The 17,704-nt window shown below is 36.9% G+C and overlaps 4 protein-coding genes across 6 annotated transcripts; 3 read left to right on the top strand and 1 right to left on the bottom strand.

The window, feature by feature from the left end:
- Positions 1-277: 277 nt before the first annotated feature.
- Positions 278-9,614, top strand: LOC123319170 (protein Lilipod). The gene is made up of 8 exons (XM_044906030.1): positions 278-630; positions 1,066-1,330; positions 5,374-5,604; positions 5,667-5,735; positions 7,546-7,863; positions 7,950-8,104; positions 9,021-9,252; positions 9,305-9,614. Exons 1-8 carry the CDS (start codon positions 550-552, stop codon positions 9,508-9,510), a joined length of 1,557 nt encoding a protein of 518 aa, XP_044761965.1. The 5' UTR covers positions 278-549; the 3' UTR covers positions 9,511-9,614.
- Positions 9,615-11,194: 1,580 nt separating this feature from the next.
- On the top strand, positions 11,195-13,161 carry LOC123319274. 2 transcript variants are annotated; one of them, XM_044906146.1, is made up of 4 exons: positions 11,195-12,051; positions 12,112-12,201; positions 12,521-12,676; positions 12,990-13,161. In XM_044906146.1, exons 1-4 carry the CDS (start codon positions 11,932-11,934, stop codon positions 13,041-13,043), a joined length of 420 nt encoding a protein of 139 aa, XP_044762081.1. In that variant the 5' UTR covers positions 11,195-11,931; the 3' UTR covers positions 13,044-13,161. The 2 variants fall into 2 exon arrangements, 1 of the variants encoding a protein (XP_044762081.1); XR_006538459.1 differs by lacking the exon at positions 12,990-13,161 and having other exon boundaries at positions 11,195-12,201; positions 12,521-12,531.
- A 217-nt stretch (positions 13,162-13,378) lies between these two features.
- On the top strand, positions 13,379-15,897 carry LOC123319159. Of its 2 annotated transcripts, none has more exons than XM_044906017.1 (5): positions 13,379-14,466; positions 14,567-14,658; positions 14,745-14,940; positions 15,128-15,441; positions 15,586-15,897. In XM_044906017.1, the coding sequence occupies exons 1-5, from the start codon at positions 13,438-13,440 to the stop codon at positions 15,716-15,718; spliced, it is 1,764 nt and encodes a 587-aa protein (XP_044761952.1). In that variant the 5' UTR covers positions 13,379-13,437; the 3' UTR covers positions 15,719-15,897. The 2 variants fall into 2 exon arrangements, with proteins under 2 accessions (XP_044761952.1, XP_044761953.1); XM_044906018.1 differs by having other exon boundaries at positions 15,128-15,436.
- LOC123319160 (phosphopantothenate--cysteine ligase) lies at positions 15,814-17,639 on the bottom strand. Its single transcript, XM_044906019.1, has 5 exons — positions 17,243-17,639; positions 16,963-17,191; positions 16,696-16,910; positions 16,282-16,467; positions 15,814-16,192 (listed from the first exon to the last, which is right to left on the bottom strand). The coding sequence occupies exons 1-5, from the start codon at positions 17,369-17,371 to the stop codon at positions 16,022-16,024; spliced, it is 930 nt and encodes a 309-aa protein (XP_044761954.1). The 5' UTR covers positions 17,372-17,639; the 3' UTR covers positions 15,814-16,021.
- Between the last annotated feature and the right edge of the window lie 65 nt (positions 17,640-17,704).

The raw sequence follows: 17,704 nt of genomic DNA on the forward strand, positions 1-17,704 counted from the left end.
TATTATTCTGCAAGTGATAATAATGTGTAAATTGACAAATTATCATTTGTTAATTGTGATATCGACAGTATTGGTCTAAGATTTTATTCTGTTTTCACATTTCCGATTTCGACTACCTGCTACAAGTGTTTCCAAAAAAATTAGCACGATGGCGCAGGGATCTGTTGTGGCGATTCTAAAGAAGGCGGAGTCCGACATGATAAGAGTAGGAACCTCTTTAAGTCTGTGATCAAGGTCATAAGTGTCATTAACATATGACTCTTCTCCCTCCATCCTAAATGTCAGTTTTAAATAGTATTTGTCAAGGAATCCGTATACAACGTTCGTGTGACCAAATAAATATCTAAGTATAAGTGGCCCTCAGTTATTCATCTAATAGGTTTAGTGTTTAAGTTGACCCAAGTCCCACTTTGTGTTAGTTCTCATTGACAAATATCAAATAGAACGATCCAAAGACATACAAGTGATCTCCGATGGAATAAGCCGTATTTAATCGAAAATGAAAATATTTTCGAGCTTGGGGTTGTTGTTTGTAAACACCACCAATAGATGAATGAAATGGACGATTATGAAGATGATGAACCAGATATAAGGGAGCAAATTTTTCACAACAATGTTAGGGAGCAAATTGTGAGTACCCCACAATTCAATTATTATAAGTAATGTATTGCGATTGAAAGTACGTGGTGATAGTTTAGATAAACGCGATTGGTGTCGTCAGGATGAATAACATCGTCAGAATGTAAACAATGCGAGTTTCTTCTGCTTGTTTTTGAAGCTTCACATTCTATTTATGCACTCCATTGAAAGGCCTCTTTTTTCCTTTTGTTTTTCTGAAATTTATGGACACATTAACGAGGACAAACTTCAATTGAAATTGTTTGATCCTGACAAAAATAGAATATGTTTTTTTTGTCACTATCATAGGAATTATGTGCAATATATTTCGTGGATCTCAGTTTTCTTTGAAGACTTGAATCTTGATTTAAATCCTTCAAAGCCCATTATGACTCTTGAAATTACTACAGTTATGGACGTTTTTTCATTGAATAACCATTTTTTCAGATCTTTCTGCTGTTGTTCCTTGTTCTCTACCTTGTCAGCTATGCTATACTTAAACGTTATAAAAGAAGCAACCATGAGGAATATTATAGCATGGACAAAGATGAGATCACTGTTTATAGGATCAGCACAGCACTATGTACCTTTTCTCTGGCAGTATCTATTGGTGCTTTATTGCTTCTACCAATTTCCATAATCTCTAATGAGGTTCTAATCATCTATGCTAACAGTTATTACATTAAATGGTTAAACAGTTCCTTGATACAGGGTAAGTCCAAATAATTGATAATTATACCCTGAAGTATTGAAGATTAGATCTTCTATGAATTCTTTCGTCAAAATCATACAAAGCAACTTTATTCCAATATTTCAATGGTTATCTTCATACTGATAAATTTCTGAATATGCAAATCCTTGGTTGATTGAGGACCCTTTAACTGCTTGATAAAGTTTTCAGTACATATTCATATATTACAAATTCATGAGAGATGCACTCAGAATGATAAAATATCTTTATTTTCAATATGATTATCTCAATGAACTTTTGCATCCACATTGTCCTTTTCAAATTAGATTTTTTTCAATTTCATTGCAAATCTTATTGTTGCTGACAAAAATGGAGCTATCCTGCTCCCTGCTATAAACATATTTTTGAGGGCCGTCGAATTGTTTAATTCCGGAATATTTTTTCGAAGAAATATTAATTATATCAGATATTAATTCATGAATACCGAGGCCAAAAAACAGAGTATTCTTCTAGTCCGATCGATGTAAAACACCTCTGTGATCGGTGCTAACCAGACTTCCGTCAAACAGACGTCTGACGTCTCAAACTGACGTCGATTGTCAAAATGATGGATTTCGATGATTTTCATTCTTGACGGAACGGAAAAATCAATTTAGAAACGTCAAAATTTTTCTGATATGCGATAAAACAATGTTCTGAACATATAACCATTCAATTGTTAATCTGAACCATCCTACCGACGCTCACACACAAAATTGTGTAATAAAACGTGTCGAAATCCACACAATTTAATCAAATTCGCACCAGCCACTTAACCATAGATTATAGATTTAGATTAGCTAACCTAAACTAACTATAGGTTAGCTAACCCAACCTTACTCTAGGTTAGCTAACCTAGTGTAAGGTTAGGTTAGCAAACCCAACTCTATAGTCTTTGGTCAACCTAACTATAGGTTAGCTAACCCAACCTTTCTCTAGGTTAGCAAACCTAACTCACAAAGAATTTCATCAAATTCGCACCAGCCACTAGACCATAGATTATAGCGAGGGGTCTTTCACTGGACGTTTTTTGTACACTAAAATTCCAATTTCGCGATTAATTCCACTAAATTCAGGAAAATTCCGTTCAATCCACCTAAATTCCATTCAATTCATCACAATTCCGTTAAATTCATCAAATCCGCTCAATTCCACTCAATTCCGTTCAATTTATCGCAGTAATTTTCAGTGAAAACTCAACATGAGTGTGCTGTCCACTATAAGTAATTAGGACAAATAAAAATTCGAATGAATAAATATCACCTATAAAGAACACTGTATAACTCAACATTAAAACCTAAGACAAAAAAATAAATTTTTCTCTATTTTGTTGAAATCATCTTCACCCAGTTTTGTCGAACCCAACAGTGAATCTTATCAAGTTGCCGTCAAATAAGTTCGAATTTTGATATGTCTCATGTTCCCCAGCTGTGATTTCGCGGCAAGCTTCGCTCGAAGTTTCGTCTTGCTCCATCTGAAGTATAATTTATCCTAGACTGGATCTACTAGTGCATCTAATCTGAGATCGAACCAAAAATCGAAATATCAGTAGAACTGTATTATTGGCAATACAGCCATTTATTCTCAATAAAATAATTTCAGCAAAAATTAACCCAAAGTAGGAATTTTTTCAAACCAAAAAAACTGTTGAAAAAATTAGGGTGGCGAAATAGGTGAATGAACTTATGAACTAAAACATATTTACCCTAAGACTCAATATATTTAGGAAAATGAATGGCATACTTTTTTGAGAAACTCATGACCTCAACTGCGTTCCTCTTTTGTTTTCGAGTCAAGTATGACTTAGAAAAAATCACTATTATTTTTCATTTCAAAAATATATTTAACCTATTATACCTACATTGTGGCCCGCGTAAAATATTTCCGTAAATAAAAAAGTTTTTTGGGAAAACGGCTAGAAGGCTCAATTTCCATTTGGACATTTATGACAAATTCATAAACTCGACCACTTAATGCATGTCACCCATCACTTCCTACTATATAGTTTCCGACATGAAAGCCATATTAATTCATAAATAAAATCAAAATCACGTTTTCCAGAAACACTCAAATATATGGAAATGTTCGACTATGGATTGTTTGACATGGCCACCTTGTATAATATGTTAAATATCACTGGAATGATGATAGAGATTATCTACTCCGCTTGAGCATCATCGACTTCACACTAAAATAAGTACTTTTATAGGTTATATCAAAACGATTCTTAGGTGACACGATTATTGAAAAGCATCTTTCTGCGCATGTTCATTTCCATTCAATTCCTTTACAATTCCATTCAATTCCTTCAGAATGCCGTTCAATTCCATTGAATTCCTATAAAATGTCCTTCAATTCCATTCCAATGAATTCCAATATAATTCCGTGTAATTCCATAAAATTCCGTGCAATTCCGCCTCAATTCCATCATTTTGTACACTAAAATTCCGCAGTGAAAGACCCCTCGGATTATAGAGTTAGGTTAGTTAATCTAACCTAACTATAGGTTAGCTAATCCAACCTTAATCTAGGTTAGCTAACCTAGAGTTAGGTTAGGTTAGCAAACACAACTCTATAATCTTTGATTAACCTAACTATAGGTTAGCTAACCCAACCTTACTCTAGGTTAGCAAACCTAACTCTATAGTTTTTGGTCAAGTCGCTGGTGCGAATTTGATGAAATTCTTTGTGTGGATTTGGGTGACGTTTTATTTCACCTAACCTAACTCTAGGTTAGCTAACCTAACTCTAAACACTTTCGGATACAGTTGCGAATCTAAACTATCAAGAGGGGATTTGCAAAGCAAGTTTCGATTTTTTCGAGCCACCTCGTATAAAATGATCCCTGCTTATATCTGCGATTTATATGACAAGAATTATTTTCCCAATGATTACTTTGTGTCATGCAAAAACGGGTAACTGTTGTCCATCAGTGTTGTAGAGAGTTGCAGCTCATTACAGATCATCGGTTCTCAACCAGTTATTTCCGTGGTGTGGAAAGGAATTGACAGAAATGATATAATGTATAATTTTCAATCGGAATAATATATTTCCATCCTGTATGCTCTTTCATCTTTTGGTTCCCCGTCTTTCTTTTGCAATCAACGATCAACTGACAATATTCTAAAACTGAATAAGGTTTTCACGATTTTCGTGATATGGGACACGTTGAAAATGTGAAAAAGTTTGAGAACCACCGTTATAGATCAACGACACTATTCAAGAAAATGGGACAAGAGAATAGTACGTTATATTGCGAATATTGGCAACGTAACATACGATGTACATTCTGAAATTTACTGACCAGCACAAAATATCATTCAAATAATGATTGAGGCATTAGAGTGCTGCATGCATATTCCTGCATTCGTAGAAAAAACTATACAGGAGAAAAATGTTCAACAGACAATAATCACATGATGGATTGGAATAATCAAAAAATTCGAATTAAAAAGCTCTTCTTTGAGTCATCATTGCCATCATGTTATTTGGAGCGAAATATTTATTTTTCCCAGCTCTGCCCACATGTCCCAAAATGTATAAACTTCATTAGAAATAATGAACTGAAATGACACAGTTGTTGAGCTGCGACCAATATGCATTTGATTACATTGTCGGTCTATAAAATTCGATTTATCGAATCAAGAGTCATTTTTACGGACCATGGTTGTATTATTGTGATTCACTGGACCAGGAAATAACTGTACCAGACTATATGTTGTTCTAGGCAAAAACCCATCCACTGTCGACCTCGGTTGTCGTCTGAACGGAATGAATATTTTGATTCGCCAAGGTTGCTTAATTAAGTTACGGAAGATCTAACGCATGATCGAAAATATATACAAAATTATTTGATAAACTATCGTCATTTCCAGTGGATCATAAATATTGATTCTACCACCTTCACATTATATTGTTATACCTACTCAAAATAATTGTGCATGATTTTGAGTCGTATAAATAGAAGAATATTTTCGAAACTTTTAAACAAGTTGTCATCAATTCTTCTTTTTTTATTGTTGCAGGTCTCTGGAATTATGTATTCCTGTTCTCAAACCTGTCTCTGTTCGTGTTTTTACCATTCGCGTATTTATTCACCGAATCTGAAGGCTTCTTCGGCTACCGGAAAGGCATCCTTGGGAGAGTTTACGAAACGTTTACAGTATTAGGCCTTTTGGGCGTGCTTGTGCTCGGCATGACCTATGTGATATCTGCACTTATCGATAAAGAAAATTCTAGTTTGTACAGACTACTAAGTGAGTAGATTACGAGTCTTAAATGATATTGATTTTTATTCGATTTATTGCATTATTTTCAGATTTATGGAGCTACTATTTACCTCTTCTGTATTCCTGCATATCTTTTTTTGGCGCCTTGATACTGCTGGGTGAGTACTTGTCAAGTTAAAAATTTTCAAATTTATGCCAACATGATAACATTATCGAGTCGGCTTCATATTTGGATATGCCATTGTTTATGTTGAAAGAATTTCACTTCATGTAATTCGTAAGGATGGATGACCCACTTAAATAACGAATGAAGTGAGGGGGTTTTTGCTTATTATTTCCAATACTAAACTTTCGAAATCGGCCACTGAAAATATTACTTTTGAGAATTGTAACAAACCAAAAATTTGGTACGGAAAATTTCTATATCGGAATTTGAAATTGAATATTTTTCATCATATTATAAAAGATGCTATTCAGTATATGGATGTGGCTGCTGGCTTAGAAAAAAAAGATTCTCTGCTTCATTTGATCGTCATCGTTGGTTGGGTTATGCGGTATGACCTCAAATAAGGGCGAGAATTGGTCTGTCGCTACTCTCCTATGATCGCTATACGTCCTCTGTTGTTTACCATTGAACTAACTAGATCTCTTCTAGTCCAATTGTCATTATTCATAGCCAAATAGGCGTTAACCTCGTATCTAATGCATACAGGACTGTTGCATTAAGGGTTTAGGTGTTATTCTTAGCAGTGTTTAAAAGCCTCCATACCTACAGCACCGCTAGAATGCAGCATAATTGCTCTACAACCGACCATTTCTTAACCAACTCTGGAATAAAACAAGGCTGCGTGGTAACGCCTTTACTGTTCTATATTTTCGCCATACCTGTCTCGATAATTGCTGACATGGGTATGCCTGTAAGAGGTGTTGAAATAAGATTCAGATTTGATGGAGGCCTGTTTAACCTGAAGCGCCTCAACAAAAAGTACTAAGTTTATCCCGGAACTTCAATATGCAGACGACTGCGCACTTATCGCTAGCAGCTCAGAGGATCTACAGATAATGTTGGACACCTATAAACATACATATATACGAAGCTTTAGGCCTTAGACTAAATATGGAAAAAACCAAAATCCTGGTAAGTCCGCCAGAAAACCTTCAAACAGATATCAGCCTGGAGGATGAAACTCTAGAACTGGTCGAGCAGTTCAAATACTTGGAAAGCTTCATAAATACTAGGGCTAACTTGGACATGGAAATGCACAACCGTATCAATTCGGCATCACGGGCATTCTGGAAGCTAAAGGACAGAGTGTTCCAAAATCACGACCTCAATCTGAAGACCAAGACAGCTGTTTACAGAGCAATAGTCCTCCCAGCTCTTCTTTACAGAAGCGAAAGCTGGACTCCCTACAGGCGACACTTCAAACAACTTGAACAAACGCAACAACGTCATCTGAGACAAATAATGCACATCATATGGTTCCACAAATTTTCAAATGCAGAAGTCTTGCAGCGCGCGAGTTGTATAACAATTGAGACTGAAGTAACAAGGGGCCGACTCAGATGGAGCGGCCACATTCTGAGGATGCAAGACACAAGACTCCCCAAAATCGAAAAGAATACAGTAGCGGCCAGATCTGATTGGTGACTATCCATGCCCAGAGTGTGGAAGAATCTGTAGATCGCGGTTGGGTCTCTTCAGTCACAGGAGGGCACACAGTCGCAAGTAGTCCTAAGAAATTATAAGTTTGATCGCACCGATAGTCTGGTTTTTTAGTCTTTTTGTAGATTTATTCCCGGTAACGAGATTCAGCAATGAATGAATGAATGAATGAAGGGTTATTGCTCAATCACAGCTACCTTCAAATCCTTCATTACCTCGACCAATTCCACGGTGATAAAGTTCGCCAAAGTATCGAGCCGAAGAATTTATTCTTTACATCTTCCATATCATTTTCTCCGCAGTGAGTACCCCTCTGGGCTTCATCCGCCTCTTCGACATCATGGGCAAGTTCTACATCAAACCCCAATTCATAAGGGACGTCAACGAGGAATTTTACGCCTGCGCGATGGAGGAGGAGAGTCTGAGACGAAGACTGAAACACGCTCAAGTCAACGGGAAGTTTTACACCAACGTACCGCCCCTGTCCGAGAACTTGTCGTCCAATAGTCAAGACGACGAGTACGCGTTGCCGCAAGAGGTTAAGAAACTCAGAAACGGGGAGTTGCAGATAGCCTTGGGAACCCTGCTCTCGGAGTTGGAGAGGAGACGGAAATTTTTAGGTATGGCAGAGTTGATATTGAGATTTATGGAATGGAATTTTCGAAACGCGCCTTTTGGCGGTCACAAAATTGGTTTTATCTTTCAGATAAACAGAGGAGATCTTCTTCTCTCTTGAAGAATGTGATATACCCTGTCGCTATGTTGCTTTTAATAGGACTTACCGGCATAGCCGTGCTGTATGTGATACAGAATACCGTGTCATTGCTTATAGGCATCCAGGCCCTACCTGTAAGCTCACAGGTGAGTTTTTAGCATGTCTGTGGCACTTTTGAATGGGGAATTCTCCTCAATTTGGGTTATCACTGCATATGCAAGTTTATTCATGATTTTTTCAAGTGCACCTCGAAAACTATTCAAAATCATTCTTCAAATATGAGGTTTTAAAATTTAAATCGCTTGGTTTCAAGTTTACGATTTGGCAACAGCGCCTACTAGGAAATAAAAAGGGTAATGTCCTATCAGCTTGTTTATAAAATAACAGCTGTTTATTTACAGCCATCATAAGGCGCGTACTTAGTGGCGAGCCTCAACTGCAGCCGGCCATAAAAATACCATAAAATTTTACGACCTTCCTCGTTCGTCGCAGACTTCACAGACAGCCATCTATGTCTATCTCATCAAGATAATGTATTTGTTGTCCTTTATCATCAAGGCATATTTCTGTCGATGTTGCCAACTTGTGCAATTGAAATGAAACGCTTTAAATTTTAAATACCCATTTTTATTTTTTATTTTTAAATACTTATACTTGAAAAAATACATCATTTTCGTCAGAAGGAGTATTCCCTATTGCCCTCGGTATTTTGGAACTAACTGTTCTTGAGGGACATATGTGGTTCAGTTGGTTTTTTTTTCACCCTAATTTACACGATACAACAATTATGATTCCCTCAAAAGTGACCTGATGTATCCAATCCGATGAACTTGGTACTGAACCATTCATTGTCCAGCCATATGTTTATGTTTTGTTTCGTTTTTGTGATGCACATGCATCGTGGATTAAAGCTCTCGTATTTGCCAGAGGCGTACTTAGGCTAGTTCCCAACAGTATAAAACTGCCTATTTACACCTTCACGAAAAATTTGGGCTTCTTTGTTCAACACACCTAAAAACGTTTGTTGTCACTGGGAATTATAAATTCGATTTTTCCCTCTAGCAATTCACTCTGGGAGTGAGCTCGCTGTCGAAGCTTGGTACCCTAGGCGCTGCAGTGGAGATCCTACTTATCCTTTATTTCGTAGCTACGTCTTTTATCGGATTGTACACCACGCCTATAATGAGGAGAATCAGGCCCACCCCTAAAAGCACCCCTTTCATCCTGATAATAGGTAACTGTGCCTTGGTTCTTATTCTTAGCTCGGCGCTGCCGGTTTTATTGAAGATTTTAGGTGAGTCGGTCGTTTTTACTGGTGGAATTTTTTTTTAATTTCGTTATTTCAGGAATAACCAATTTCGATTTGCTAGGCGATTTCGGGAGGATCGAGTGGCTGGATGACTTGTATGTAGTTGTCGGATATAACCTGATGTTTGCCGCTAGTTCGATGCTGTGTGTCTCGATGAAATTCTCTGCTCCGGTCAGGAGGGAATTGTACGCTAGAATTGCCGAGAGCTATAGGATGTTGATGAACTTGTCATTTTTGAAGTGATTTTTTGTGAAATATTATCGTTTCAGATATTGTTAATCATAAGACTGATATTGTAAAATTGATCTGATTTGATTTTAGGCATAATAAAGAATGTTATCTGTTTATACAAATGTTTAATCTTTAGCTTACTTTTGTGTTTAGTGATTCAGGTAAGGTTTCAGCTTCAACAAAATGTTTCAGTAATTACTGACACATTTTTTTTGTCAAACTAAATTGTGTTCGTAATATGTGTGCACGTGAAAGACAGGAGGTAAGAGGGGAAAATCAGCTGATTTAGAGAAAAAAGAAAGAAATTCCAGATATTGACATATACCAGACGCAAATGTGAACATAAATCTTCGTTTTTTGCGATTTCTGGAGTAAAAAATTCTTAGTTAAAATGAAAACGAATGAAATTATGATAGATGAAGAAATCGACTATTTCAAAGGTATAAGGTACATTCACTGCTCTTTTTAGAAGAATCGACAATTTTCAAAGATAGGTAGGTATACATGCATTTCTGAAGATATTCAAAAAATGTTGTAGAAAATTCGACAATTTTCGAAGGTATTCATGGATTATGTGAAGGAATCGACATTTTCAAAATGCAATGATGATTTTTGTAAAGCCCGTTTGTAACAGTCGAGAATTCTCTGGAGACTTCTGTAAAAATTTTGGCAAGAAAACGGCAGAGATTATTTTGTATGCAACTGAACAGTGCGTATGTAACTGCAGAGAATTCACGGCGCATGAATTCTCGAGTAAATTCTCTAGAGAATTCTCGGCTGTTGCAAATGGGCTTAAGAGAATGAATATGGATTTTTCTGAAAAATTCGACAATTTTCAAGAGTAGATAGCAATTGGAAAATAAAATCCATATGGAAATATGAGAATTAGTCTGTTCCACATGCTTGTATATCAGGTCATTAAATTTCACTTTGTTTCTAAAGCAAACAAGGGTTGATGAATATTGAGAAATTATTTTAAATATTAACATCATTGATATGTTTTCAACGAGCAATTGCCCTTTGAAATATAGAAGTATCATTTTCTTTCATTAACCCTGTAAGTATACAGTCATTGTTCGGCAGGTAAGTTCTTCATATACTAGATTGACTTAAACCCTATTTTGAATTTTTTTCGTGTTCTTTAAAGAGATTCACACATCCACTATAAATTCTGAGAAATCAAAAATAAAATGAGAATTGTCTTTTCAGTACAGTTCAAATGGATTGCCAGGCTAAAAATCAGAGCTTTGTTGGCGTGAAAACACTTCAGAAAATTGCCTTAATACATCCCGTTGAAGGTGAAACCTTTTCAATCAGATTATTGTTGAAACATTATATTCTTTTCCTAGTTGCTACTTTACCAATCATAGTAGGAGTCCATGGTTATGCCTATAATGTCTATTCAGGTTTGTTTGCCTATGGTTTCAACTTGATATTGCATCGTTGTTTGGAATATGAAAAGTTTTAGTTTATTTATTCTCGTTTACCATTTCCAATATTGTAAATCCAAAAGGGGAAGAATTACACTGTTACTGGAATTAAATGGCGGGTTTAATGGTGGGTAAAGTACACTCAGCTGCGCATGTCAGGTTATTCACTGGATAATAGCCATCATAATATATCCTCCTTGAATAATTTACAATATTGGTTTGATAGGCACCCATATAATTAAAACGGAGGATATACAGATGGGTGTGCCGCCAATTCAGGAAATGATAAACGATAAAACGGATCAAAACATGATTTCTTTCGAAAATTTCAGCTGGATTGTACCAAAAAGTTTTCGAGAGCATGTACTATTCGACAATCATGGGAGAGACTTTGATTGTGATAACAACCTACATGATTGTCGGAAAGAGACTCTGGAGGGTGATCGATCGGATAGGATCAGATACTTTCGGATTGCCACAGGCCCTTGTCACCAAGCAGAAAAATATCAACATAATGGTGTGCATAATTTTCTGCTCAGTGTTCACCTCAGATAGCCTACTGTCGATCTATTACTTAGCAACTGATAAATTTTGTGAGGCCAGGCAAATTCTAAATGATACAAGGTACAGATGCGGCTATCATACAGCTGTCTGGTACCCATTCGAAGAGGATAAATACTTCAAAGACTGGATATTGAAGTTGTGGTTCGATGCGGGACAATCCTTCATATTTCCGATGTACACTGCAACATTGACTTTCCTGGTGGGAATTTTGAAATTAATTCCCGAGAGGCTGAAGGATTTAAGGAACAGAGTTGAGCAAATTGGTCATGAGAATCTACAGGGACTTGAGGAGGAAATCAAGTACATCGCGAAATATTATATTGAAATACTAGAGTGAGTACCTATCCGACAATTTCAAGGAAATTTTCAAATGGAATTCTATTGATATTTTGAAAGGGACATTCCTGAAACCAACAATTTTTTCTTCTTATCAAAATGAATGAAGCTCTTTATGTTTAGGTGTAGCAAAGAAATGAATGAGTCGCTCGGTTATATCTTCACTTCCGGTTACACAAGTGCATCTTTCTCATTGTCGATGGCTGGATATATTATTATTGTGGTGAGGAATACGACAGTTAAATAACTATTAATGCATATCAATTTATTTGGATCTTTCTAGCGACGCCGATATAGTGAAACTCTTTTCCTAGTAGGCTCATACGCGCTGCAGATGGTTTTGTGTCGTTATGGACAAAACTGGGAGGATGAGGTAGAGTAAATCGATCGGTTTTGTTAATGTAGTAGAGAAACAGTTTTATATAATTACAATTATATACATTGAACCAAAGATCCTCTTTGATTGAACTCAACATCTTTATTGAGTTCAATGGATAGTGGTCAGTGGAGGGTAGTAGTAAGTAGTACCTACCCTCCATAGGCCACCTAAAGCCCTCGATGTTATAAGGGAGCAAAGAATCTAATAATGAATCTTCATCGGTTCATGAAATCGTTTAATGTTTAGCTGTGTTCGAGTTCCATCTAATTTAGTGTAATCAGAAGTATATGTTATAATATTTATGTATCCTCAGCACGAGAAACTAGAGAGATCTTTAAACAAGCTGCCATGGTACAAGATGACTCCGAAAATGAGAAAGAACTATCATATTCTTCTTGGAACTGTTAAGATTCCCATTCAAGTTCTTGCTCAGCCTTTTGTTATCATCAATAACAACTTATTGCTTGCTGTAAGTGCGACTTTCTTACTTGACATTATATGAACAATCCTATATAACTAGATCAGATGTTGAAGAAAATGTTGTGAAGTTATTCGAAGGCAATTCAATACATTTGAAGATTTTTGTCTGTACGAAGGTACAGAGTGATTCGCCAATATATTGGCGAAAATGTTAACTCAAAATGAAATGAATTTAATGGAACGTGAGAGTGAATTACAAAAAAACCGAAATATGAATTTTAGAAAAACATCCTACTATTCAAGAATAATTTAGTATGTAGTGTTTGATCCGTAAATTAGAAAATAATCTTTTTTTTTTTCAGGTAACCCGCACGGCTTATAGTGTTTTGACGTTCATGTCGAACACAACCAATTAACAACTTTCAGATATTTCTTAATTGATGCTTTCCTGATATTTCTGACGATGACCTGTTTAATGTCGAGTTGTTTCAATCATCATTAGACGATGAAAATAGCTCAAATTGAAATACTCTCTGTGGTGTTATACATTAAAATATTTGCAGCATTAAATAAAGTTATTTGTATTCCCACAATCATATTCCTGTAGACTTCTTTGAGGAGCTTTCCAGAGCCTGTATTCCGGAATGAGAGAGTTTGACCATCAGAAAATAGAGCAGTGTTTATCTGTGACAGTATAGAAAACAATCTAATCATGTTGATGCTGTGTTTCTTTCGTCAAATCTGTGGAATCCCAAACGCATTGTCAAAGTGGAAATGTCAAAATGACCGTGTCAATTCCCATTTCAAATTATGCAGAACACTACTTCAATCTCGAAAGCCAAACGATCCATCTACTCGAATTTCATCTACCCCACCGACAACAATGACAGGAGGATTATCAACAAGACTGGAGACTTCAAATCCTCTTCGGCGGGATGTTTCTTGGACCGTACGCCGACATTCGCGAAACAGCTGAATGAGAAACTCGAAGCATTGAAGAGATTGCAAGATTCTAGCACGCAGACCAGCAAGACCATACTCCAACTGGCCAAGATAGAATCCGAGTGCATGTCGCCGGATAGTCTGAACCAAAGCCCGAAGAATAAAACAACGATCCTGAGGAACACGGACACGCAGACTAGCCTGGAGGCTATGGAATCTTCTGAGGGTTACGTGAGTTGCGATAACGACAAAGTCTTCGAGTTGGTCGAGGGTAGATCCTCTCAGCCGCCGCCAAATTCAGCCAATACAGATGCGGATGCTGTTCAGGCGGAGAACGAAGAAGTTCAGGTCACCAACACCATCTACTTCGACGCTGGTACTGACACTCCGCCAGATCTCAACCACCACCAAGCGACAACCTTAATTCAGAGTATGAGGGAGAGGTGCAGCACCCCATTCGTGGAAACCTACCATCCAAACTTCGTGCAAGAGGCCGACAAAAGTTGCTCCGTCACACCCTCCAACTTATCTGATCGGATGGAAACCAACGGTAGGATCACTAACTCATCTTCGGTTTCTAGTACTCCGAGATCTTCGACAAAAGGCAAGGTTACGTACATGGCTCCCACAATCTCCAGCGAAAATAAAAATGCACAGAACGTGATAAGACAGCTTAATCAGCTCTTCACCACGTCCAAGCGTGGCCGTTCTGCAAGCCCTAAATGCAAGGCTAACAATAAAGAAGTCAGAAATATACCTTATGTCGAGCGCAGCCTCAGTACCGCTAGTTACGATGCTTTCAAGGCTCAGAAAAAGTCTTTATCCTCTTCGAAATCCACCCCGTATCAGATGGAAGCTAGCGCCAATTGTTCCTCAATGGATTTCTTCTTCAACAAGGTAAACATAAACATTCAGATCACAATAAGATCACGAAATAGACTTGTGGGTCTTTTTGTGATTAAGTTTGTTTTGCTGCATGATTTTCTACATTTTTCAGGAAACTATCAGACGAGAATCCGAAGAAAACTCCAGTGTTTATAACGAAAATATTATGAGCTCTCCGTTGGCGAAGATAAAGGATCAGGATTGGTAATTATTGTTGCTTCAATACAGGATGGATCGAAGAATTTCACTTCCCCAAATGCTCCTTTATTTAAATATGCCACGTTTCACAGGAACAAATGCATACAGGGTCTCGCCGAGATAATTGACTGCTGCAGAATGGTGGACGTTGAACTGATCTTTCCCCATATGACCACCATCAACCAGAAACTTATTGAGCTCCTTCGGAGTCCTCGTTCGCACGTTTGTAGGACTGCTTGTCAAGCTGCTGGTCATCTATTCGAGTTTGTCAGGGATACCAGAAGACCAGTAAGGATACAAATGCGCATTCTTCTTCTTCTAACATTACCCACGTTACTCCACTGCTAACGATACCACTGATACCAGTTCTGTCAATTCACTTTGACATAAAGCCTCCATCTACGTCATCAATCCGACGAATTGCTGAATTGCACCTCCTTTCTGTGTTTTTCCTTAACTTATTCAATTTTCTCAGGAATTCGACGAAGTGGTCGATCTGCTGCTGTTCAAAACAGCCGACGCGAACAAGTTCATACGTCAAGATGCCAATCTGGCCTTGGACTGCATGGTCACGCACATCCCCACCGCACACGCTATAAGGGCGTTATGTTCAAAAGGACCTACCCACAAAAACTACCTCGTGCGTACCGCTACCGTTCGTTTGGTTGTCTGCGCAGTAGTCATAGCCGGCTCAGAGAGCATTTTGAACCCCAACAACAGCGAACAAACGAGAAAGAAGATCTTTCATCATCTGCCAAAGTTCGTCGAAGACAAGAATTTGGAGGTGAGGTAGGTTATGTTTTTGATTCTGTGAAACGATCAACCGCAAAGTTGCAGGAAAGTCCGTTAAAATTTAATGTTCCATCAAAAGTTTAATGGGGCATTAAATTTAAAGGACTTTCCTGCAATTTGTGATAATTTTTTACTCTTCAGAAAATTCGGCGAACGGCTCTTCAAAGTGTTGTCCAAGGAATTCAGATTTGACCTATATTTGAAGAAATACCTGGATAAAGAAGAAATTCTAAACATGAGGAAAAACATAAGGAATATAGCATTCAAGAGTTAGCCTTTTTCGATTGTTATTTTTTCAAACTTGCGACAGCTTGAAATGAATTACTGAAGATACGAAGTTAAGAAACAGAAACAGGTGAAAAGGACACATACAATAAAAAAGGGATATATTTCCACACATAAGGAACAACATCATCAATATACTTGTACAATAATAAATGCCTCTGTTTTTCATTTTATGTTATAAATAGTTTTACCCTGATATGATTATTCCAATTCTTCCTCCACAGGTTACAATGATTCCCATCTAACAGGTCATCTTAAAGCTTACTACATACACATATTCCTTCCACCGTCTTCAGGAACTTACGAACTGATCATGACTTGCTATGCAGTTGGAGACAATTAAATCTTCAATCTCCAAACCATTTAACATTTGCTCTCTTGTTAAGACCAACTCATAACTATTCTCCTGGGTGACAAACACAACTTTCTGCCTCCTTGATTGTAACATATTACCTATCACTAGCTGAAAACAAATATTTGAAAATGTCATCTGTCAAACTACACTGTCATTTTTGACAGATGACAGAAAAACTTGGTTATAAAACACTTTACCTTATGCTTATATTTATTCAAGGCCTCTCTGGCTTTCCTTATCAAAATATTTTCATCTGTTTCCAACTTGAAGGAAACTACAAAGGCATGTGGTACCCACAGGCTAACAAGTGGTGCTAACATTTTTGGCACTAGTTGTAGTTGAATATTCGGAACTCCAGCAGCTGACTGGATTTTATGAGTAGGCTATAAGATCACTAAATCAGCAGAGTGAAATGGACATTTAGTTTAATTATAATGTAGCCCGTAAATCTCCTGCACTCCAAAATTGATAGAGAAATAATCCAAAATTTTATACTCAGTTTGATTTAGAAAAATTCGAGTCAAGTCGATTGCTGAAGTGAATATTTTATCATGATATATAAAATTTTTCAATAACCGAAGGACTCAGAAAACCAAATATCAAGAACTCACAATTTCACTTGAAGGAATATAAAAATCAGAAACAGCTGCCGCTAAGTATAAAAGGGCTCTGTTGCCAAATATTGTCAAACATTCACATGCTGCCCTAAGCAGCCAGAAGTAATCTGATAATGTTGTAAAAGTGATGTACAAAATTCTCCCTCCTTCCTGAACTGTTTTGTAGCTTTCAAGTACAGGTGCGAGCACATCTACATTATCAGGTTTTACTGAAATCAGCCGAAATGAGGAATATTTTTCGAAAAACTTTCAAAACCCTACCTGATATGGTTGTATTTGGACCACTGTTTTGTAGAACTAACATATCCATGAATTTTTGGCCATTAAAATGTCTTGTGAAGGGTTCCAAAGACTTGGCTCTGTAAAGGAATATGACGGAGTAATCATGTTCCAAAAAGTATTCTGCAGATGCAGCACCTCTCGTGCCAGCACTGAAATTGTCAACAAATCGTACTGTGTTATGTTCCAAAGGAATAGTAGTGCCTCCAGACTAAAACAAGTTAAATTAATTTTGGTTTCTTGGTGTAATGCTTCCAGTTACCGTAACAAGAACAATTCTTCGACCTGATTTATTGTGTCTGTCACAGAACTCTTTGAGTAATGATCTGTTGTCTTCAAAATCAGATGGTGGTAAGTGAGTAGCGTAAAAATCTTCCCACTGAGAAGCCATTTCTTGCCGATGTAACACAATGTATTAAATTTTTATAAAAATCAGTGAATCTGCTCTTATATTGAGTTATAAGTTTTTCTTTATTAGATACTACGTTCATATATGAAGCAAATTAATAAACAAACATAAACTCCATTGCATGAAATCTCATTACTTTCACCTTTTCACTAAATTCAATAATCCTAAATATTTGCACTTTCCAATGAAATTTCTATTTCTAATTACAGGTTAGTTTACTTTTATTAATTTGACATTGATGTTGATGACAACCTCTGTTTATAGTAAAGTTCATCAATAGATGTCGCCGCGCGCGAAAAATTTAAATTTCTAAAC

This window comes from Coccinella septempunctata, chromosome 8, assembly GCF_907165205.1.
Source record: "Coccinella septempunctata chromosome 8, icCocSept1.1, whole genome shotgun sequence".
NCBI classification, from domain to species: Eukaryota; Metazoa; Arthropoda; class Insecta; order Coleoptera; family Coccinellidae; genus Coccinella; species Coccinella septempunctata.